Raw genomic sequence first — 23,785 nt, forward strand, 5'->3', positions numbered from 1 at the left:
GAAATTTTTGCATCGCCTCAGCTCAGGTACAGATATATGAAGGAAATACAAAAATACAAATAAGTACAATCAATGAAAAAAGTAAGATAATACACTATATACAATGGTAGCATACACAGTATGTGATTATGGATATAGTTGGAAATATGGAAGACATAAACTATATAGCTTGGAAGGTCATGGAAGGTCCATTATGCATGAAGTGGTGACCGTGGATGTTCACAGTGTCCAGTGACTTATGACATCGTGATTGAGGAGTTATAGAGACTAACTGCTGTTGGGATGAATGATCTGCGAAAGCGCTCCTTCCTGCAGCGAGGGTGTTTCAGTCTCTGACTAAAGGAGCTGCTCAGCCCACTCACATACTCATGCAGTGGGTGATGTGGGTTGTTCATGATGGATGTCAGCTTTACTAACATCCTCCCCTCACCAACCACCTCTACAGACTCCAGGGGACATCCCAGCACGGAGCTAGACCTCTGCACCAGTTTGTCAATCCTGCTCCTGTCCCTGTCCGTGCATCCACTCCCCCAGCAGGCCACTGCATAGAAAAGGGCAGATGCTACCACAGTGTCATAGAATGTCGTTAACAGAGTCCTGCAGACTCCGAAGGACCTCAGTCTCCTCAGCAGGTGGAGTCGACTCTGGCCCTTCTTATACAGGACGTCTGTATTTGTAGTCCAGTCCAGTTTATTGTTGAGGTGAACACCCAGGTATTTATAAGAGTCCACTATCTCAATGTCTTTCCCTTGGATGTTCACCGGTGTTGTAGGGGGTGACTTCCTCCTGAAGTCTATGATCATCTCCTTTGTCTTGCCGACGTTGATTTGGAGTACGTTGGTCTCACACCAGCCAACAAAGTCACTGATGACCCCCCTGTATTCCCGATCATTCCCGTCTGATACGCATCCAATGATGGCTGTATCATCTGAGAACTTCTGTATATGGCAATCGTCCGAATTATAACAGAAGTCTGAAGTGTAAAGGCTGAACAGGAAAGGTGAGAGAACCGTGCCCTGTGGTGCCCCCATGCTGCAGATTACCACCTCGGACACAGTCATGGAGCCTCACATACTGTGGTCTGTTGGTAAGGTAGTCGATGGCCCATGCAGTCAGCTGTTTGCCTACTCCGGCTCCCTCCAGCTTCCCTCTCAGTAGTGCAGGTTGGATGGTGTTGAAAGTACTGGAGAAGTCAAAACACATGATCCTCACAGTGCTCCCCGCCTGCTCTAAGTGAGAGAGGGATCGGTGTACCAGGTAGATGACAGCATCATCCACCCCAATTCCAGAACAGTAGGCGAACTGCAGGGGGTCCATCTCTGAGCCCAGCAGTGGCTGAAGGTGGTGCATGATGAGCCTTTCCATGGTCTTCATCAGATGAGAAGTCAAGGCAACAGGCCTGAAGTGGTTGGGCTCCCTGGGGTGTGCGATTTTTGGCACCGGAACCACACAGGAAGTCTTCCACAGTTCAGGAACCCTCTCCAGGCTCAGGCTCAGGTTGAAGATGTACAGGGCCACCTGACAGAGCTGCTCTGCACAGTCCGTGAGCAGTCTGGAGCAGATTCCATCCGGACCTGCTGCCTTCCTTGCCTTCGTCCTCTTGAGCTGATTTCTCACCTGATCAGCTGTGAAGTAGATGTGATGTGAGACTGGGCTGGAGTGGGGGGTGGGGCTTGCTTTGTTGTGGATAGATGTGTGAAGGGGGTGAAGCAGGGTTGTGGTGAGAGGAGAGCTCAGGTGACAATGGCATTGCACCCGGAGGGGGGGCGGCAAATGGAGGGGGGTTAATGGAACCTGGGGGGTGGGAGAGGTGATAAGTGGGCCATTGTCAAATTTGTTAAAAAACAGATTCAAGTCTTAGCCCACCCCCGGCCAGCAGACACTGTGGCTCCTCCATTGTCCTGGAAATGTCCGGAGATTTGTTTCATGTTCCTCCAGACTTCTCTGACGTTTTTCTGTTGGAGTTGGTTTTCCATCTTCCTCCTGAGGCACTCCTTGCCTTCTCGGATCTTGTATTTAAGATCCTTTTGGACTTTCTTAAGTTCCTCCTTGTCTCCCGACCAGAAAGCACTCTTCTTCTTGTTCAGCAGGGCCTTCAGTTCTGTTGTGACCCACGGTTTATTGTTTGAGAAACACTGTATCTTCTTGGTAGGCACAGTGTTCTCAACACAGAAATTAATGTAGTCCGTGATGCAGTGAGTGAGGGCGTCGATGTCCTCACCGTGAGGCTTGCAGAGTTCCTGCCAGTCTGTGCATTCAAAACAGTCTCTTAAGGCCTCAGTGCATTCCTCAGACCACACCCTTATCACCTTCTTCGTGGGGGGGTTCCTCTTCACCATAGGAGTGTAGGTGGGGTGGAGAAGGACCAGGTTGTGGTCTGAGTGGCCAAGCGGGGGGAGGGGTGATGCACTGTAAGCCTGCTTTGTGTTGGCAAACAATAGATCCAGGGTTTTGCTGTCCCTTGTATGGCAGTCAACGTACTGGGAGAAGTTTGGGAGAGTGACAGATAGTGAGGCATGATTGAAGTCCCCAGAAATAATAATGAGGGACTGCGGATGTGCCATCTGTAGCTGAGAGACAGTGGAGTGAATGTAATCACAGGCTGCTGTAGCGTCGGCCGAGGGTGGGATGTAAACAGTCAGCACAATAACGTGTGAAAATTCCCTGGCCAGGTGGTATGGCCGGACGCTAACTGCCAACAGTTCAATGTCTTTGGTACAGCTCTGTTCCTTCACAGTGATGTGCCCCGGGTTACACCATCTCTCATTGACATACATTGCTAGTCCACCACCTCTCCTCTTACCACTCTCCTTTGCATTCCGGTCCGCTCTAACCAGTTGAAAGCCATCCAGAGTTATGACAGAGTCCGGTGTGTGGTCCCTGAGCCATGTCTCAGTGAACAGGAGGAGGCTGCTCTGCTTGTACTCCCACTGCAGTCTGGTTAGCGCAATTAGCTCTTCCATCTTGTTGGGTAAAGATCTTACATTACCCATGAGAATGGATGGAATGCTTGGTTTGTACCGTCTCCTTCTTTCCTGGTACTTCACTCCAGCCCTGCGTCCCCTCCTCCAACGTCGTAATTCCTTCGGAATCTTGGGTCGCTCCTCCAGGAGTACTTTCCTGTTGCCCAGTGCTAGCAGCTGCTCCCTACAGTAAACAATGGCTTGGCTTACAGATTCTCCAGAAGTGGTGGTAAAAAGTCCCAAAAAGAGTAGAAGACATACTACTACTCTCACAAAAATTTGTGGGTCCAAATTTTAGCTTCTTCTTCTCCTTGACTGTTTCTTAATATCCAAGTATGCAAGTTTTTACTTGTTTACATGCTAGTTTGTACCTGGAAAGTTCATTCGGGAGTCCAGACTTCCCGAGGACGTGAGACGCGTGCGATCATTCACAATTGGAACGGCAGTGATGGTATTACAGTTCAGGTCCAGTGTGTTTTTACCACATTTTCACTTTAATTTCATTGTGATTTTTATTTACAATATACATTTTCCATGATACACCTAATTAGATTAGACTAGATTTCTTTTTAAAAAATCATGTTTAAAAAACTGGCTTTAAGCAATCATGCAAAATGCTTGGCTATAAAAGGACCATCCATGTGAAATTATTTGGCAAGATTGCAGTAAAAACTGGACTGATTCCTTCATTAATTTACATTGGAGTGATCTGAGAACATGGTAAAGAGTTGTTACATGCCAGAGTACGTTGCTCTGTTTTTCTGTTGCTCCTGTCTTTCAGGTGTCAAGCCTCCACCTATTGGCCAATTCAAAGATAATTGGCACACGTCTATTGGCTGACCTGGGCACAGTAGGTCAATAGCTTGCCAGGGATCAGTAGAAAAGAGCAGCTCCCTGGACAGCTGGGCAGCTTCTGACTCTTGTGGAACTCTTGTTTGTAGGCTTCTGTGTACGTAAAACAGAGTGTGTTGGTGGGAGGCTGGACAAGTAAGCTTGGGGTACCCTATACACTGGCAGCAGAGGTTTGACTGTTACAGACACTAGGTTATGCGGCTGATGCCACTTTTGTATGTTTTGACTGGACTTTTTTGTCGAGCAGCTAGACGGGCCTTTTGTTTTGCATATTGCTTTATTTAGACCCAGGGAAGCTGTTGACCTCCTTTTGTTTTGTTAATTTATTTGATTTGGCTCAACCGATTGGTCCTCCTTCCCCACTTTTTTTTTTGTTGTCAAGTTCATTGTTGTCAAGGCATGACAACAGAATGAAATCCTGCCTGACTATTAACCTAGCTGTTGTCCGTCTTCGTTAATTTTGGTGGTCTTGTGTTAATGTCTCCTCCCTGCCTTAGCCCCCACCATGGTCAGGGGGGGATGCAACACAAATGGAGGCTCGTCCAGGATTCGAACCCAGAACCTCTTGCACCTGAAGCGAGAAGCATACCCCTAGAGTCTAGGGGTATGCCAGTGTTCTAGACATGCTACCTACTATAATATTAATTTTGTCTTTAGCTAAGCACAAACAAACAGATCATCTGACTCCATCTTATCTTATTCTTTGCATCTTCTCCTGTCAAATCAAACCCTTTGCATTTTGTATTCTACGCATGTGTCGTAATACAAAAATTCGCTATTGTAAGGTTAAAAAGTTTTGTTTGTTAAACCTTAATTTGCTTTACTTACAGACAACACTAAACACCAAACTTTATCATCTGGAAATATAAAATTATTATTGCACTTTTACTCAGCTAGTATGCACATGTAGTCAGTTTGAGCTGCAGTCACTCAATATTACCTTTGTTCACAGTCAATAAGACTGAATCACAATCGAAAAGAGAAAATCAACTGTACTTTGGCAAAGGCAATGTATCCCTAAAGTAACCTCACAAAAAAAAAAAAATGCTACCCAACTCTCTGGGGGAGGAGCCTGATCCTGCTGACTCTACTGGGATATCAATACGCACACACAAACAGGCATGCTGGCAAGGACCTTTTGTTCCAGCTGAGTGGGAGAATGGCTCTCCTTGTGCTGATTATCTCACTGCCCACTGCCACCCTCCCTCCTGTGTGCACCCCCCCCCCCCCCCCCCCCATTCCCTCTAGCTCATCAGTGTGGTTGAAGTAGCTTTCACACCCTCCATAAAAGCACCTCCACCCCCAGCACCACCACAGTTTTTTTAATCCCCCCACAGCTTCTCATACTTTGCATCTAAAAGTGAACAGTCATACAGAAAGAAAAAGGGTCTGAATAAAAAGAAGCTGATAGAATGGTCAAACTAATTTTCAGTGATGAATGGTTGATAGTACTACCACACACACATACACACACTTTTATGTTGTCTGCTGCTCCCTGGCTAACCTTGCCTCCGGCATGAGAACAGCATGGAGAGACAATTAGCTTCCTAACAGCATGAGCTCAGAGTGAGAACCACAGTCTGTGTTTGCGATTATGACGAAGATTTATAGCTCAGCTGGTGATGGGAAAAGATATTGTTGAAATTTTGGAAAAAGGGAGTGTTGTGTTCCTGAAACAAAAAGCTATAATGGAGCCAAAAAACAAACAAACACCCAAAACTATTATAACAAGCTTTCATTAACTGTTCTTAATTGTTTAACTTACAGAGTTGCTATAAGTTAAATGCCACTGTTAGTATGCTAGCTCGCTCACAATACTGCAAGCTAAGATGCTAATTAGTGCTAAGCATGAAATAGAACCAAGAGAGAGATGGGATTTGTTAGGTTGTAATTGAACACTAAGAATCGCAACAAACATGACAAATTGACATGAGACGACCATGCAGTGAAAATGTATGCTATGCCTTCTGATGATACTGCCTAAGGGAAGCATATATAATGTAAACAGAATTGGTCCTAGCACTGAACCCTGTGGAACACCATAATTAACCTTGGTGTGTGAAGAGGACCCTCAGTTTACATTAACAAATTGGAGTCTATTAGATAGATATGATTTAACCCACTGTGATGCAGTACCTTTAATGTCTACAGCATGTTCTAATCACTCTAATAGAATATTATGGTCAACAGTATCGAATGCTGCACTGAGGTCTAGCAGAACAACCACAGAGATGAGTCCACTGTCAGAGGCCATAAGGAGATCATTTGTAACTTTCACTAAAGCTGTTTCTGTGCTGTGATGAGCTCTGAAACCTGACTGAAACTCTTCAAATAGTCTATTCCTCTGCAGATGATTAATTAGCTGTTTTAGAACTACTTCAAGAATTTGTTAGATAAAAAGAAGGTTGGACACCCCCCAACCTGCTCGGCCTGTTGATTAATTTAAACTAACATAATCATCCTGTTGCAACCAGGTTTCTAACAGGCAGAGTAAATTGACTTGTTTATCAATTATTAATTCACAGTTAGTTTTTAGTTTCTTTTTTGTCTGTTTGGGAGCTGACACAGTGGGGACTCTGTGGGGATGGGATTTTGGGGGGGGGGGTAACAGGAGGCGAGAAGTAAGAGGAAAGGCGTGTAAGACTGCAATTCTGCTTCCTGGTGCCAACTCTGGATAGTCACGTTTTGGGTGTTTTAATAAATTTGGCCAAATTTCTAGAAATTAGAACTGCTCCATCCAAAGTGGGATGGATGCCGTCTCTCCTAAACTGACCAGGTTTCCTCCAGAAAGCATCCCAATTATTTATAAAGCCCACATCATTTTTTGGACACCACTCAGACAGCCAGCAATTAAAGGAGAACATGCACCTAAACATGTCACTCCTGTCCAATTGGGGAGGGGACCGACTACAGTTAACTACAGAGTCCAACATTGTTTTGGCAAAGTAACACACAATTCAATATTGGTTTTAGTGACCTCCAACTGACGTAACCCGGTGTCATTACTACCGATGTGAAATATAATGTTATAATTTATTGAAGTTATGTTTACCCTTAGCCAGCAGTTTTAAATTTCCCTTAACGTCGCCTGCTCTGGCCCCTACAAGACAACTGACTATGGTTGCAGGTGTCTCTATCGTCACGAGCCCTAGTTCGATCCTGGGAGGAAGCACAAATCCCTTTGGGTTGCGTCAGGAAGGACATCTGCAGTAAGGAATTTGCCGAGTCAAACATGCAGAGCTACCCACTGTTTTAACCCTTTGTGAATAGAAGCAGCTGAAAGTAGCTTTTACTCTCCAGTGTGAAGATTTGTGACTTTTATAACACTGTTCACCTATTCACACACACACATTCATTCAGCACTTTCTATTTCTTTTTAACTAATACATACAGTCTCTCTCACAATAATGAATGTTTTGGGGGAAATGTAGGGTTCAGTATCTTGTGCAAGGACACTTCAACACGAGACTGGTGAAGCTGAGGCTCATACCATCAATCTTCCACCTGAATTTCAATTCAGTTTTGTTTATATGGCACCAAATCATAGCAGTTGCCTCAAGGCCTTTTATACTGTAAGGTAAAGACCCTACAACAATAAAAAGAAAACAGAAAACAGTCATGCTGTTAGCATGTGAGGATTTAACTTAAAATAAAATACCAATTGGAATTTGGACAGACCAAACAAGCACTATGTAGACACCATATGGGGCTCCTGAAACCCTGCTAGGCATTTTTGTGGCATTTTATAGACTAAACAATATTAATCAGTCATGACACAAATCTGTTTCAGCCTAAGGGGGTGACTTCATAGACAGCTTGACAAGGGCACAGCATCTGAGTCAGCAGAAGTCCTCACCATGAGCTCAAAACTGCACACACCTGCATACACCGTATAGTGCTTGTCTTTGTCATTTCCTACAAGGAAATCAAGGGGCAGAGACAGAGAGGAAAAGGCAAAGGCATTAACCTTGTTCCACTACTCTAACGCAACTGCAGCCTAATTCTTCTGGGCCCATGCAAATTACATTCACTGAAAATCTTTTGAGAAGCGAATACCAATCCCCCTCTAGGATTCAGTAATGGTACTAAAAATTCTGCAGCTTTCTACAGTTGCTCCAGTGAATCTGCTGGGATTCATATGTTTGATTCACATGTTGACCCAGTTTATGGAGAAAAAGAAACTTACCAAATGTGTCTGTATAAACTTTTCAAATGACTCCTGCAGCATAAAATCCACTTTTCTGCCGCAGTATGCTGCAAACCAGAACATTCAAGTCAAGTCGGAGGTTCGTCAGTACAAGAGAAACTCTTTCGTGTCGATTCTGAATCAAGTCTGGAGTCCTTATGTTTACTTGAATGTGCCATAGACATTTGGACACTTTGGGGAGGGTAAACAAGTTATAAATAGAGCTGACTATCAGTCATCATTGGTACTACTGAACAAAAATGTATTTCTCCAAGCTTAATTGCAATGCAGGAAGGAACAGTATGTGAAACAAGATATACAACGGCTGTTTAATCAGAACTTACATCTATTAAAGGTGAAATGGAGTCATCAGGCAAACTTAATCAGGAAATAAAGCAGGTGTTAAAAGGAAGAACACGAAGAGCGAATCAATGATGAGAAATAAAACTAAACTAAATAAAACTCTCGTAAGCTTGTTAGCGAACATGTGCTTATTTACACATCCAGTAGATACATTTTAAAACTGTGTCTGTGTCCAAAGAGTCCTTGGGGAACTACGTGGCTCTTTAGCTGTTAAATGGTGCAGTGTGTTCACACAGAGTGTGCCAAGCTTTTGTTGAAAAAAACCTGCCAGCTGTGGCTAAAATTTGCACTTTGATACTGAGCTAAAACCCACACAAGGAAATGTAGTCTGAAAACAAGGTGAAAATACTTTTTTCAGTACTGTACTGAAGTACCATTGGGCTATACGAGATATCAAAAAAGTACATGTAAGTACAACACACCATGACGCACTGTGCGTTTTGTATTTGACAAAAAAATAAAATCAACGTGCACTAAAGGTGCTCTATATTTGGATATATTCAGGGTTATATGAGAACTATAAACTACATGGCATGTTCACATATGGTGTATGAACCAGTGAATTTTGTCAATAATTACTGCTGTAAAAAAGCATATTTTTGTACACTTTTTCAAGAAGACTATGTCTCCAGGATTGTTTTCAGTGTTTGAGCAAAAAGAAAATAATGTCTGAATTGTAAGTCCAAAATTTAACATCTGTGGATGTTGGATGCTTGGTGGGTTAACCTGCTAACCAGAAAATCCAAATTTCAAATGGAAATACATCATGATGTTACGCAAAACTGGAGGAAGGATCCCACTCCCACCAGGTTTTGGATTCAAACACCCAGTTTCTCAGTTTTGGGTGGCTTACAAATCAGTAACTGCATAACTGCAGTAACTGCATAACTGCAGGCTCTTATTCCCAGCAGGTCAGTTAATGCCAGGGTGTTGGTGTGGCTCGTTACACAAAAGCGGACACATCAAGTTATGGCGTCAGTGTTGTTCTCAGCGTGTAAAGCAGCAAGTGAAAAAAGTCGTAAGAAAAAAGGAAAAGCAAAGTGCAAAACGCAAAGGTAACAAAGTGCCTGGCGTCTGACTGAATGCCTCTCTGGCAGTGAGTTGACATGCTTCATTAGATTTTGTTGGTTTTAAAAAGACTGTTTCTCATTGGAAGTATAGCAGCTAATGTAAATATAACCATCTCCTGAATAAAATCCATGGCCCACAACTCAAAAGTTTAAAAAAATGTGGAACAGAGGTCTATTTTAAATACTTTGTCCAAAGCGTGCATAATCGTCAGCCATGTTTTCATGACGAGGCTCAGCATTCTCTTCTGAAACAGACAGAATAAGAAGGAAAAAAGCACGAGGAAAAGGAAACGCTATCCCCTGCAGTTCCCAGAGGACAACTCAGAGGAAGGTGCCATATTACAAACTAATAAGCCCGTGCAGAAATTGTGAAACAACCAAAAACACACTACAACACACTACAACGTGCACGTGAACACATTTATATTAGGCAAGCTTCACGGCAGCTCAGTGGATTTTATTATGTGCTGTGTGCTATAGAGAGATAACTAAAAGATGAGAGATTTTAAATGAGCCTCCAGAAAATGAGCGCGCGATTGTGTGAGCGCTGGTAGTAATAAGGATGATGGGGTGAAAGGGTGAGGGAGAGAGGGAGGAGGAAGAGGATGGTGTGAATGGGGAAGTTGAGGTAAGCAAAGAGGGGGGAAATGGAAAGGGCTGGAGAGCTGCTGGATTTAGAAACTGGAAGTCAGCGCTGCATTCACAGCAGCAGAGGGTGAAAGGAGGTGGAGGATGAGGCAGGCAGAGAAGAGTGTTTTTAGACGCGATAATGCAGACAGAGCAGTGCATCCACAGCATGGACAAAATCATCTATAATACAGAGCACGCGTGCTACATGCTTATTTTTGCATTTCTTCTTCCTGCTGCATGCTATTTCCAACTCAGCAGTCCAACAGACACTGCAATTATGTGCCTCTGTTGTTCCTCAGCATCTGTTTTTAACAGCACGTTCAGAACACTGAGACACTCTATTATTTTGCTTCCCTACTACAGCTCATTGGGTTTGAAATGTAACATGACTTTGGGATTAAAATATTGCCTCTGAGCTTTAATTTGAGAATGTTTACATCAATGATGGCTGTAAACATCTGGCCCCTTTATGCACCCGGTTCCCCTGTTATGGCGCAGTGCAGCTGGATAATAATACTGAACATTACAGAATAGCCAGCCATAGTGGGGGTTATGATCAAAAAGGAGCGTTCTTGACTGGTTAGTTCAATCACATGACCTTCATTTAGTTTCACCTGCCCCCAGCCTATCAGTGAGCAGTGAACATAGACACAATTACTCACACTCACATTCACAGCTAAGGGCAGTGTAGAATCACCAGTTAGAATAACATATCTTTGGACTGTGGGAGTATCAGGGTACTCCACAGAAATTGCTGTTATAGTTTCCGTCTGCAGCCATAACTGATGACTGTTTAAGTGAGCGAGTTAAAACTAGGCTTTTGAAAAGTTCAAACAAAACGAAATGAAATGATTTGTAAACTTGGAAAATGGACGTGTTTATTGAGCCTCTAATTGTCAGCAGTTGACTGAGAGTAAACCATTTTCTAAAGCATCCTACGCAATAAAAGTTGTTAAAAAAGCAGGAGCTCAGCCTGAAAGCTGTGTGGAGACAGTTTGGTCAGTTTGCTTTGACTGCTTTCCACATAAGATAGGATGCAAACTTAGAAAGATTCCCAGCTTGTCCGATCGCCTGGCTTGCTGTGTTTCTCTTGCACTGCAGGACGTCTTTCCTAGATCTCAGAGAAGATAGCACAGTCACGGCATCATTAAGCTGCCTGGGGAATACCAGGTGCTTCGAAGATGAAACAAAAGGAAACGACCACTTAAAATTAAATCCAAGGTAGCCATTACAGGCAAACGAACAAAACAATATGTCGTTGACTGACTTCACTATTTCTGTCCTACTCTACCTCTCTTGGCAAACAACAGAAGGTGATACCAGTAGAGTATGAAGAAATTTTCTATTAACAGTTCCACCTGCATGTGTGTGTTTTTAGCTTGCAATGAAAACAACTGCAAACTGTGTTCCACTGTTCTGTTGTCAGGTGTAAGTACAGTATATAGTCTTTACTGTTAATGGGATGCCAGCATCTATTTTCACTGTCATAGTCTGAGTTCACTTCAAAGAGCACCAATCTGTGGCGGGGAGCCGAATGTTCCTCCTACTGCATGCATCCACACCTCACACAAACACCTTTTTTGTTGCACTTCAAAGTGCATACAGACAATCTGTTGTCTCACACACACACACACAAAAATAATCCCACACACAAACAGTTACTTATCCCATCATTGTTAGCTTGGAACACACAAACAAGTGAAACACAGAAAAACTGCCCCACGCTACAGACATTTTTCTTTAGTAAGCAGACTGTGAAAACAGCAGCGAAAGGGGTGAAGCAATTCATTAGCCAAGTATAGAAACAGAGGATCAAATGTATGCTGTGTGACATTCATGTATGTGAGAAAAAAGTTCAATAATGATAATGAAACAAAAAACAGGCTTCTGACTTTTTAGGAACAAGGTGGGAAACAACGTCTTTTGTTTAAATGACATTTTTAAAAATTTGACAGCCCACGAACATGACGCCCCCGAGAAAAAGCTAAGCACATCCTTACTGCTTCCATAGGAAATACAAGTATTAAAGCGGGGATCATACTTTCCACGGCTGCGAGTCCACTAGGGTCTGCTTGGGTCCCAGTGACGTACATTTAGTCATCAGACTGTTAGTGCAAGGGTTCGTGTGAAGGTCTGTACACCTGCCTATTTTCTGCGACCACACAGATGTTTTCTCTTCTCTGGAACAAGAACTTGGCAGCATAGCTTAGGTTTGTAAAGCTGCAGATGAACAAACCACAAAACTTGTGAAACAACGTCCTTTGGACAAACAAGACCACATTGGAGATTTGGCCACAGTGCACAGCACATCACCACAAACACCTCATACTAACAGTCGAGTACAGTACTGAAGGAGTGAGGAGATCATATTCTGTGGCCTTTCGTACATTTTCTATTATATCATATTCTTTGTAACGACCCAAACTCCAAGTGGTTATCAGTAATATCAAAGCGAAACCTATTATGTTCATTTCCATTTACACATTTTTATTCTTGGACTTGTTGATTCACTCATGATTCATAGTTCAAAACAACCCTAATGCATCTTATACTGGGCCTTCATGCAGCCACACAGTTCATCTTTTAGCTCCCTTCCCCTCCCTTTAACACTTTGTTTCCTGATCGCGAGGGGCTTCTGTGCTCACAGCAGAGCCAAGAGTACAAAAAACTACCTGAAAACAGCATTTTAGAGCAGCCTGAAGCCCGAGCTGTTGTTTTACAGGGATTAATAGCATAGGGACTGATCTCGCTATTTAAAACTTTGGTCATGTTTACAATATGATCATCCCCCATTGGAACAGTATATTCGTGCAAATATTGGATTTATAAGCCATAAAAACAAATATTCTCATATCCATCACAGATTAAATCTGATTCCTCACAAGGCTCTTGGCAGACAGCTCAGGGGAATCTATTTTGCTTGTTTGTTTTCAAAAGCAGTTCAGATGAGATTTATCCAGGACCCCTGCAGAGAGGGACAAAACCCACCCCAAAGCCTTATCTTCATAATGTATGACTAATCTCATTGTGGCCTGAGAAAGAGGGGGCAAACAGAGCAATGAGAAAGAGTGAGCGAAGCGGTGAAGAATGCAAAGGGGTCAAATTGAAAGTATCTGGTGTCGGTTTTAAAAACCTCTGACTCTTCTGCAGAACGTGACACAAGGAGAATATGTTTGGAGTGAAAAAACAACCTTACTGTAAAACATATTCCACTTTAACATTGAGCAACAGAGTATCATGGTGTGCTGTAGCAGCTAACTTTAACAATAAAAGCATATCATACTTCAGATTCAGCCACCAGATCCACTAATGGAAGCTCCTAATAGAGATTCAGGGCCAGGGTTAGTGTTACTACCTATGATGACTTACACCTCAGAGAGCTAAGTAGGCGAGTTTAAGTGCAGTTAGTTTTTCTAAGCATCAAAGTTGAGTTATATGATTCCCTTGACTGTGTGATGTTTTCCAAAGAGGTCAAGGTGGAGTGTTTAGAAATGATCAATTATGCTGGAGTATTTAAACTTCCACCCAAGATATCAGTCGATACATTTAACTGTTGCTGAGTTATGATCAAATTCATTTCGGCTTTAGCAGATTATTCTAGGCTTTCATAATAGCATTACTGCCATTGCCAAACACAGCAAAGGATACACCAGGAAAGAGAACAGAACAGAAAAAGGAGAGAAGAAAAAGACCAAGCAAACAGGCATGAGAAGGTGAAGGCTTGTACTTACTGAGCACGTAGAGGGAGAGAGCAAGGCCCGCCAAGCAGAAACCCTCAAAGAAGCGCAAGGTGCTGAACATGGTGACATTTACAGAGAAGGCAACACTCAGACCAAACACCAGCATGAAAAGCACCGAAAGGATCAACACTGGGTGTCGACCAAACCTTAGAAACAAGAGAGAAAGACAGGGAGATAAAGACGTAGCAAAGAGCTTAAAAACCCAGTTAAACTGAGAAAGAAACTTTTCATGTAAAGTCCGGAGAAAGAGAACATTGCATTCATCGTTTCCTTCAGACTCTAAGCACGTCCTGGTCTGGAGGGGCGGGGGAGGGTTAGGAGGTCACTGGGTCAGGTCCCAACTGAGGCCTCATGGCCCCCGTTGCTTCTTTACATTGTTTTCTTTACATTGTTGTGCATAGTTGCTGATCCCTAACACAATGCAGGTGCTTATTTTCCCACGATGCCACTCGGGCGGCTTGCAGACGGCAAAAGTGACCATAATTAACTTGATGACAGTGGCATTTTGCTCAGTTACAAAAGATATTGTATCATTTAGCTTTGCAGATAGTTCGATATTTAACCATTAAGGCTCTGCGATACTCTTCTTTAAGCTTCCCACCACTCCTAGAGAAGCTGTCAGACATTTCTTTTTTCTTATTCTCGATAACTCTGGATAAAGCACTTTTACAATCTGGTTAATGCCAATTCCACTGTTTGTCTTTTTAGTTTGAATTTGTTGTTATTGATTTTTGAATGGCTTTAAAATCCTCCTCACACAATTTTAGACATTTTTAAATATCTAGCCAGCTAAAGATTGATGTGACACGACAGTCAACAGCTGATGCTGATCTTCACCCAATCAACTGGTCCGTCCTTCGATAATACATTCACTGGCCTTTTTTTTGTCACCTCGCTAGTACCAGGTTGGACCCTTACACCACCACCAACCTGAGCCATTACATGCAGGATGGATCTTTGCTTTCATGTTGCTTATGGGAAATTCTGACAAGATTTGAATGCAGCAGCAGAAACAGAGGCTCGTGTTTCCATGTTCTATTGTTTAATTTTGGGAAATCCATGCAAACTGTAGCCTCATTTTCCTGTCATTTGCTAACAGCAGCAGTATTCAGTGTGGTCTTCTGCCCGTACAGTCCATCTGCCTCGAGGTTCAACATGTTGTTCAGAGATGCTCCTCTGCATGCCTTGGTTTGAACGAGTGGTGATTTGAGTTACAGTTGCCTAATAATAGCTCTAAGCACTCTGGGCATTCACCTCTGACCTCTGACATTAGGAAGATATTTGCACCCAGGTAACTGACCATTTTCTTTAAACTCTACAAGCTGTGTGGGAAAAGCCCAGCAGATGAGCAGTTCTGACAAGAAAAACCCATCTGCTACCAATAGCCAACATTCAAACTTACTTAAATCACCTTTCTTTTTCAATTTCAACTTCAGCAGGTCATCTAGTCCATGTCTAAATGCACTGAGTTCCTGCCATGTGATTGGTTGATTAGATATTTCAGCTAACGGTTAAAGAGTGGTGCCTAATGAGTGACCGATGAGTCTATATTCTTTGAGTTTATTGAAACAATAATGCAGCACAAAGACATACTGCAGTGTGTTAAAGGGAAAGAAATAAGGTTTTAAAAGAATGGGCAAGTTTAGTTAATCGTTGCTTACACGTTTTTTTCCTTCTTCTAGATATGTTTGGCTTTTCTTTGGGAATTTTTTTTCAGCCTGCCTGAACATGTTTTTCTGATTCCAAGCAGTGCTGAGGACACTGTTACCATACTGTTACCACCAAATGCAGATCTTAGTTGTGACACCTGGAATTATCCTTACAGTCTAACAAAACAGACAAAGAAGGAGGCAGCGTACCAGTCAGCCATGACACCCATCACCAGGTATCCAAATATGGAGCCCACAAGCAAAGAGAACTTGGCAATGTGAACCTTCCAGGCCGAGTCACACACTAGGTTCCACTGGAACAGAAACAAAAAGAATGAGAGAAACATAAGTCAGATATTGTTTTCAGAGTAAGGCACTCCCAACATGTTAAAAGGGAATAAGACATCAGGAGGAGCTGAGACACTTATAATATGAAAGCTGCACAGAAGCCAAAAAAGAAACGTGGGCTTCTCTCATCAGAATCCTGTCAAACTCTTCTCACTCTCTGACTCACTGTGTTGATAATTCATGAAGTTGGACGCATCTGCAAACATGCTACAAACACTTCTTAAATATTCAAGTGTTCATCCCACATCTATATTTATGTGTGTTTCTGAGAGACAAAGAGAGAGCAGACACAGTGCATGTGGGAAAGCAGCTGTATGTCTGTTATAACAACAATCAATAGTTTCCCACTCTTTCCTCTAAGCCAGTGGGTCAGTGCACACACCACTGCAGCACTCAACAGCTGAAGTTTAGCCAAGGACACATGCAGAAGCACTACGTGTGCACCATACTTGTGCATAGCCTTGACAGCATCTGCAAGAGAGCCCAGTGGAGTGACTGAGCTGTGTGTGAATCCAATGTTGGTGTTTAACAAAAAATTTACACATCTCCCTGCTGAGCATCCAACTGCACCACGAAGAGTGAGTAGAGAGAGACAGTTAGAGGTTATGCTCTATGATGGCTGGACAACACAGCCACTGTGAGTTTGTTAAGTCTGGGCTTTTAGCACCACTTTTATCTGAGAAAGCAGGTGTCATTAATGCACAAATGCAGAAGCAACGATCAGCATTGTTGCTTATTAACGTTCAGCCTCTTCTTGTCACAAGGATTCAGTTTGGTGGGTTTTTTTTTCTGAATTCTGTCTCTGTAATTGGATTCCAAGAAAAAATAAATAAACTAAGGTTTGAACATAAGCACATGTCAGAATTATCCCGCTTGAGGACCCCGGGGCAAATATGTCAAACAGAGTTTCATTATGCTTCTGTGTTTATTGTGCTTGAATACTGCCTCCTCCCACTACCTGTAGAATAGTATGCTAATGTGATCATTACTGTATTATCTGTGCGCTGTGCGATATAAATGAGTCAACCAAAGTTTTCAGCTATTGTGACACAAGGGCTTCAGTATTAGTTTATTGCCATAAACCAGTTGACACTAGCACCAGCAGAGCTCTGGGTAGGAATACTAGTCTTAATGTATGTGCGAAAACCTCCCATGATGCACTGAGCGCTTCTCCTTCATTGGCCTCTTTTGACTCGCCATCTGTTTATATACAACTTCATGTCATTAACTCTTTTTCGGCTCTGTCCTGTAGTTTGTGTATGTGTTAGGCTCTCCGGGCTCCTATTTTCTCTCTTCCCTTTCTCTCTTTGCACACTCCACTCATACACTCTGGAATTCAGGCGCTTAAGTGTAAGATGTAAAAAGAGTCTCATTATTCTCTTTGAACTGATGTACCAGGCAGCACCAGCTCACTCCAAAGCACAATAAATAAATAAACAGTACGCGGGTCAGTGGGTAACGTGTCAATCAACTGTCTGAGGCTGGCAGTAGTGATGATGACGGCAATCCCCCCCACCTACCCACCCCTGAATAACACTATGGGTCTATGGCGCTCACTCGTTACCTTGGTAACCACATTCTGACTAAGTCCCGTCTGCAGCTCCAGCCTCCACTCCTTACAAGCGCACAGCATTCCGACGCCGTCGCCGTATCCGTGCCCGGTGCCGTTGCCTGTGGGCTTCAACGAGGGCGCGATGCTGGTGACGGTGACCGGCGGGGTCGCCGTGGTCCAGTCGCTTTCGTTTGCCAGTGGCTGCACGCAAGTGCCATTGGGCTGCGCCAGGAGGAAGTAATCCGAAAACTGGCTAAAGCCGATGAACAACGCCGGTATCCAGGTCAGGACCACGAGCTGCTTCTGGTGTTTCCCGAAGCCCCCGAGAGACGGCAGAACGGAGCCGTCGATGTGCGGCAGCAGCCGGGGCGCCGGGCGCTCCAACGGGGTGAAGCCGTTCTCAGGCGTGTGGTCCTGCGCCTCCGGCTGTCCCGCTGCCATTACGACCCGGCACAAAGAGAGCAGCTGTGCGCAACAGCGGGCGAAGCGAAGCCCCCACTCTGTCGCCCTCCGCGCACTCTGCGTTAAGCCCTTTGACACAAAGGAAGCTCGCCGCACAGATAAATCCGGTGTACGGCCAACAAAAGCACAAACCCCAAAACACACACAGACAGAGAAAGAGAGAGAGAGGGGGGGAGGGAGGTCTCCGGTCCGTGCGGGCGCGCAGATGCACCGAATCACCGAGCAGTCGTCCTCATGGCGACGGGACTTGAAGTGACCGGTGGGTGTCCGAGTGGAGCGGTTGTGTCAGGAGGAGGAGGACGCTGTGGAGAGGCTCCCGGAGAGCGGTGGGCTCGGACGGGCATGCTCACGGGCTTTGTATTCCATGAGTGCAGCCGGATCCATCCATGCGCCAGGCCCGGTGGTTGAATGGAAGTGTGATACTGAGCTGCATTCAGATCTTCGCAAGTGCCACATCCGCGAGTGCCACAGGTCTCATACCTGTCCAAAACGCGACCCTCTGCAGGTGCGCGTCATTTATCTCCTCGAGCCCAGAATGCGCGTCCTCGCAGACATCACGAGTCCACTTTTGAGAGCGCTGAGTTCAGAGACGCAGTGAAGCACGCTGCTCGGTTTGTCACAGTCTAGTCAATGGGACGCTGTGCCAGAGAGGGGCTTGGAGCAGTAATGGGGGACGGAAGACAAACCCCGCCCTCCTTCGTCGCGCTATGCGCTGCGATTGGAGAGCCTTCAAAGAGCGACTGCACCACTGACGGGCATCTGCAGGCAACAATGATCCCCTTTGTGCAGCCTGTGCCCTCTGCACTGAGCAGAAAGCGTGTCAGGATTACGCACTCATCATGTTTTCCGCTGATTCCACATGATTCACGGTGAAGGGATCAAGTAGAGGGCTCAAGTTTGTGTCTTGTGTTTTTCTAGTCGATTTGTGCCGAAGCGTCCGCCGAACAGCCCACTCAGGCAGTTTTGCGTCATACAATCTTTTTCATAACCGTCATATAAATAGGCAACGTTACTTACTGGTTTGGGGAGACAATAGAAGAAGATGGCAGGGGATTGAAGGAGTGATGTGCTGCACCTCAGACGCGAGGGGGCGTTAGACGATCGCAGGTCGGTTATATCAGCTCTAGATCAGACAATCGGCAAAAATCCAAGAAAGGGAAATAAAAAAAATAGCCCGTATTTCTTAAGAATGGTGCACGTTGGGACATAAATGAGGGCCAAGGCTCTTTGGTCTTCAGATGTGGCTGCTGATATGGTGATGTGCCAGCGTCTGTCGCACATGTTGTGAGTGACCTTGAGATTCCAGCAAGTGACAGATTTTGTCTCAGGACTGGGAAAAAAGTGTAATGTGTGAAAACTAGTGTGACTTGCGTGAAGCTGTGAGCAGTGTACTCTTGAATGATTTTGAGTGACATGAAGCTGGTGTTCAGGCTGCGGCTCACTGAAGTGACAAAGAGGTGACAACTTGTGCTCAGCCCCAACTCATTTCTCACCTCCTTCTTTATCCCCAGAGCACTTTGTTACGGCTCGACGCTGAGGAGAAGGAAGAGGCTTAAAAAGAACCCAGGAGGCTGTTTTGTCGTGTGTGTGTGTTCCAACCACACCCATGTTGTAGCACATACCAGAGCTGACTTGTGCTCTGCCCTTATTAGAATGCAACCCCATCAGTACATCCAAAAACAACAACAACAATGCAGAACCCCATCTATAGAGGATAACCTTTGTTATTTTGTCACAGCTACAGCTGGCAGATGTGCGGTGCACAGGGAATTGCCAGGTTTCTGTGATAGACTCGCTGGTATGTAACTGTGCCTGTGTAAAACGTGCAGCTTGCAGTTTTCTCAAGGAGTGCTGATCCAAACCACCCGAGTGAGTGACTGAAGTCACATTGTGACACATTTGTTACATTAAAGAAGAGAATAAAGAAAAAAGAGATTTTTTTAAAAAGTCAGTAAAAACTAAAGGAGTCTGCATGTTCTCCTCACATCTATGTGGGCTCTCTCCAGGTACTCCAGCTTTACTCAAAGGTGTAAATGTGAGTGTCTGCCCAGGATGTATGCCGCCTCTCGCCCTGTGGCAGCTGAGATAGGCTCCATCAACCCTGCAGCCCTGAACTGGATAAGCAGAAGAAAATCAATGGATAGACGGTGCTTTATTGAGACATTTAAACCTAGAGTAAGTCATGAGAACATAACTGTTAGAGAGTGTTCTCATGAACAGAGAGAAAGTTTGTCTGTATCCCTCTCGCCAAATACACACAGAGTGGCGCAGGCAGCAGTCACTTCACTCCATTAAATGAGACCCGCTCATCGAGATGGTCCCCAGCAAAACACTCTCCAACTCTGAAGTGGTGCAGACAAAAAACTGTTGAGACAGAGAGATGAAAATAGAGAGATTTTACACATTCTTATTAATATATCCAAAATAAGCATTTAATGATTTCCTATTTTTCAGCCTGTGGGCACATCTACTCCATAGGAATCATTCACCATAAACAATTTCAGAGTTAAATGATAAGAGATATTGGTCTAACAGAGGCATAGGAATGGTACAAGTGCAGTAAATCTGGTGATTTTTAAAGTAATTCTTAAATTTATCAAGTATCAAAACAGTCTCAGCAGTCGGGTGATTAAGCAGACTGCAACCAAGATCATTTTGGTATTTTTAGCAGCTGATAAAGCACAATGTGGTGGGATTACCAGCTTTTAGTTCTAGGACCACAGACTTCTTCAAATCTAATCTTCATTTTATGTTAATAGCAGGCTTGCACAGTTTTATTGCATGGAACTTGGATTGTTGTAAACTCTCTCCACTACAGACAGACACACCTGCCAAAGCAGTCAGAGTCACCTTTGTGATTGTTCCTGCTGCAATGGTTTTCATTCTCCAGCGCCACTTTTTGCCATAATGAAACAGACACGTGGACAGACACAACCACAGAGTGAAAACATTACTAGCTACACTGTGTTAGGTAAATATTACATCTTCTTACCCTAGATGACAATACTTCCAATGAAAAGCTACAAATCCATTAATAAATGTAAAACTGTGAGATCTAAGCCAATGTCATGATGACCCTGACCCTAAGTTCATGGTAGTCAGTCATCGTTTTAAGTGACAGACATCAAGTAAAGTCAGGGTTAGGGTCACTAATGATGATTTCGATTCGAAAAGGTTAAAAGGATGTGGCGCTGGTGTGCCCTCTTCTTCAGGTGCCAACCCGGGGATTGGACCACACCTGCACATTTTCACAACAATCCAAGGTTACATTTAAATGCCTGTCAAAGTGCTCAAAACTCCCTCTGTTGTAGTCCTGCCAAAGGACATTTCCCAAACACAAGGAGAGATGCAGAAAGACTCACAAGGCGAAAACAATACCAGCAACACTTTCATAGCTAGTTAACAGAAAACCTGTTTGTGATTTTCCCATCAAAACCAGCATTAACAGACAGTTAGTCATAATCTGTCAGTCATCTCATTAGGCTGACTCTTTACACAGGTAAGAAAGATGCAATCAGCACAATCGTGATCACTTAAAGTAAAACACAGGGAAACGCTAATGGCCCACTGAATCCAGCAAAACTGTAGGTTGCCTCAAAATGGAAATGTAAAAAGATGTAAAAATGATTGTGAATCAACCACAGCTTGCTTTGTGAGGCTTCCCACCTAACATCAGCTTGCTGAGGTGGGAGAAAAGGTTAACTGTTTGGATTTTGCGGAGGAGCTGAATCGGAGCGTATTTGAGCTGGCGGTTCTCACACATTGACCGTGAGACTCAGGAAACTTCAGAGAGTACTTTTCATGCTCCCTCACATCACACATGAATGCAGGCTGTTCAGTAGGTTATATGTTATGTAATTGCTGAGTTGTGTGATGCTTAGTGCCACCTAGAGGTAATTTTAATAGACCAAGTTGCAGAAAAATACTTTAAATTAAGGCTAATTGGTCATTTTAAATAAGCGTGGCTGCAGTGTTTCATCCCTTTCTGCTTGTGAGAGAAGTGAAGAAAGCAAAAATGATGTTTACACTGATGTTTAAGTATTTCTTGAACCCATTCTTCATTAATTAATGAAGGTTGGCAACTGGCGTGACTGCTTATGTTTGTTGTTACAGTCTATCACAGCCGCATGTTTATGAGGTAAAGTCTGGAGCCAATGACTCAACTCACAAGTTCCAGTCAGGTCTGTGCTGCCTTTCATAAGTCCCTAGAAACCAGTGACCCAGACTGGCTCAGGTGTCAGGTGGCATTCATCACCGGCTCCTCCCTCTCATTCATCCCCCCCCCCCCCCCCCCAGGAGGCATATCCATGTCAGCCTGCTGCACAGGTACACCACTGTCACAGGATGACTGAGCTGCAGCAGACTGCTCTCCTGCTCTGTCCTTCCTTAAGGTAGACAGCAAGCTACACCATGTACTACATAATATTATTCTAACCTGCAGGTTTATACCAGCTTAGATTTGACTGTTTATGTGCAATCTGAATGTTTATACATCAACCTGCAACCTTGCATCAACCTGAACAACAGGTTGATACAAACTGCCCCAGGCAATCAGTTGTGTCTTTATCTTTTCCTTCCTTATATATTCTCCATTTTATTCACACACATCTGCAGAGGTGCAAACAGAAGAACATGAGAGCTTTCTTTCACCTCCTTGCTTCCAAGTCTCTTTTTAACATCGATTCAATGCCCTTCATTAAAAATTTATGGCTGCCAAAGCTTTAAGAATAAAACCTAATTCTTCTCTTTGAGTGTCAGTTTGTGTGTGTATGTGGTGTGTGTGCACGCCCGTGTGTGTGTGTGTGGTTGCCACATATCCAGCTCCACCCATAACTCTGCACCAGCACTGGTATCAGGAAATTCAAAGTGTGTGCAAACAGAGTCTGCACACAAAGCGAATCCAAATGAGCAAAAACACATAAATGAGCCATGCACTAAAGACATTTCAATTCAGCTGCTCACTAATGTCTCTCTGTTGTATGTGTTTGTTGCTGTGAGGCTTGCGTGGCTCTTCTTTTGGCTTTACTTGGCATGAACTAGACTAGGCATTTAGGATTTTTACAGCCTGGGTGTGAAAATGTTCTCAAAATGAAGTGAGTTTCTGAGAGCTGCAAAAACAAGTCTGCTTAGGTCTCAAACCCATCTGTCACTACTTTCCTATTACAAAAGCAGATTTTCACTTTTGGACTTGGTTCCAGCAAAACTATTTTTAGAAGTATTTTTGCAGAAAGCTTCGGTAAGAACAAGGTGACCTGACATGCAACAAAGTTTCCCAGCAAGTATCAAACAGTGTGTTTGAAACATGTGATTCGGCATATAGATTCCATTTGTAGTCACCTCTATAATGATTTGTACTTGTTTTGCAGGCACAGGACCTGGGCACCTTGCAGTCACTGAGTTGACCATGAACTCTTCTGTATACCAAAGTACTCTAAAGATAAATGTGAGACATATATCTGACAGCTAAAGCTTTGCCAAAAGGTCGGTGACGGGACAATGATCCCAAGCACATCAACAAATCTTCAACAGAATGGCTGAAATAGAAAAGAATAAAGGTGGCACATTGATCCAGGCACATTCCAGACCTCAGCCTAATTGTTGCTGTGGCAAGACTTTAAGAGAGTTGTGCACAAACGAATGCCAAACTTAAATGAACTGTAGCAACAGAAAAAAGAGCAGGAAAATATCATCCACAGTGAAATGAGAGACAGGAACCACTTATTTCAAGTTGTTTCAAGTTATTGTTGAGAAAAAGCGGTTCTACAAGCTACTCAGTCATAGCATGCACTTACCGTCTAACATGAATGCATAGAATCCTAAGAAAACTTTCTTTCTCATGGGAGAGTTTATTCAAAATGCCAAACCATTACTTCCATTTTCAGCTCATTTAGTTGAACTTAGTTTGTCCTCACAGCACGTTTGACCACACAAATACTGACTTATTCATTAGGATGATTTTTTTTAGGGGGG

The 23,785-nt window shown here is 43.7% G+C and overlaps 1 protein-coding gene across 1 annotated transcript in view; it reads right to left on the reverse strand.

Annotated features, from left to right (window-relative positions):
- The window catches only part of slc22a23 (solute carrier family 22 member 23), a 28,221-nt gene extending 9,366 nt beyond the window's left edge, over positions 1-18,855 (reverse strand). The window contains exons 1-3 of the mRNA XM_082511907.1: positions 17,366-18,855; positions 15,664-15,767; positions 13,796-13,950 (exon numbers count right to left, since the gene is read on the reverse strand). Of these exons, the coding sequence (XP_082368033.1) occupies positions 13,796-13,950; positions 15,664-15,767; positions 17,366-17,794 (688 nt within the window). The 5' untranslated portion in view covers positions 17,795-18,855. The remainder of the gene's footprint in view (positions 1-13,795; positions 13,951-15,663; positions 15,768-17,365) is intronic.
- Between the last annotated feature and the right edge of the window lie 4,930 nt (positions 18,856-23,785).

Source organism: Aulonocara stuartgranti, assembly GCF_965226115.1.
Source record: "Aulonocara stuartgranti genome assembly, chromosome: 17".
Taxonomy (NCBI): domain Eukaryota; kingdom Metazoa; phylum Chordata; class Actinopteri; order Cichliformes; family Cichlidae; genus Aulonocara; species Aulonocara stuartgranti.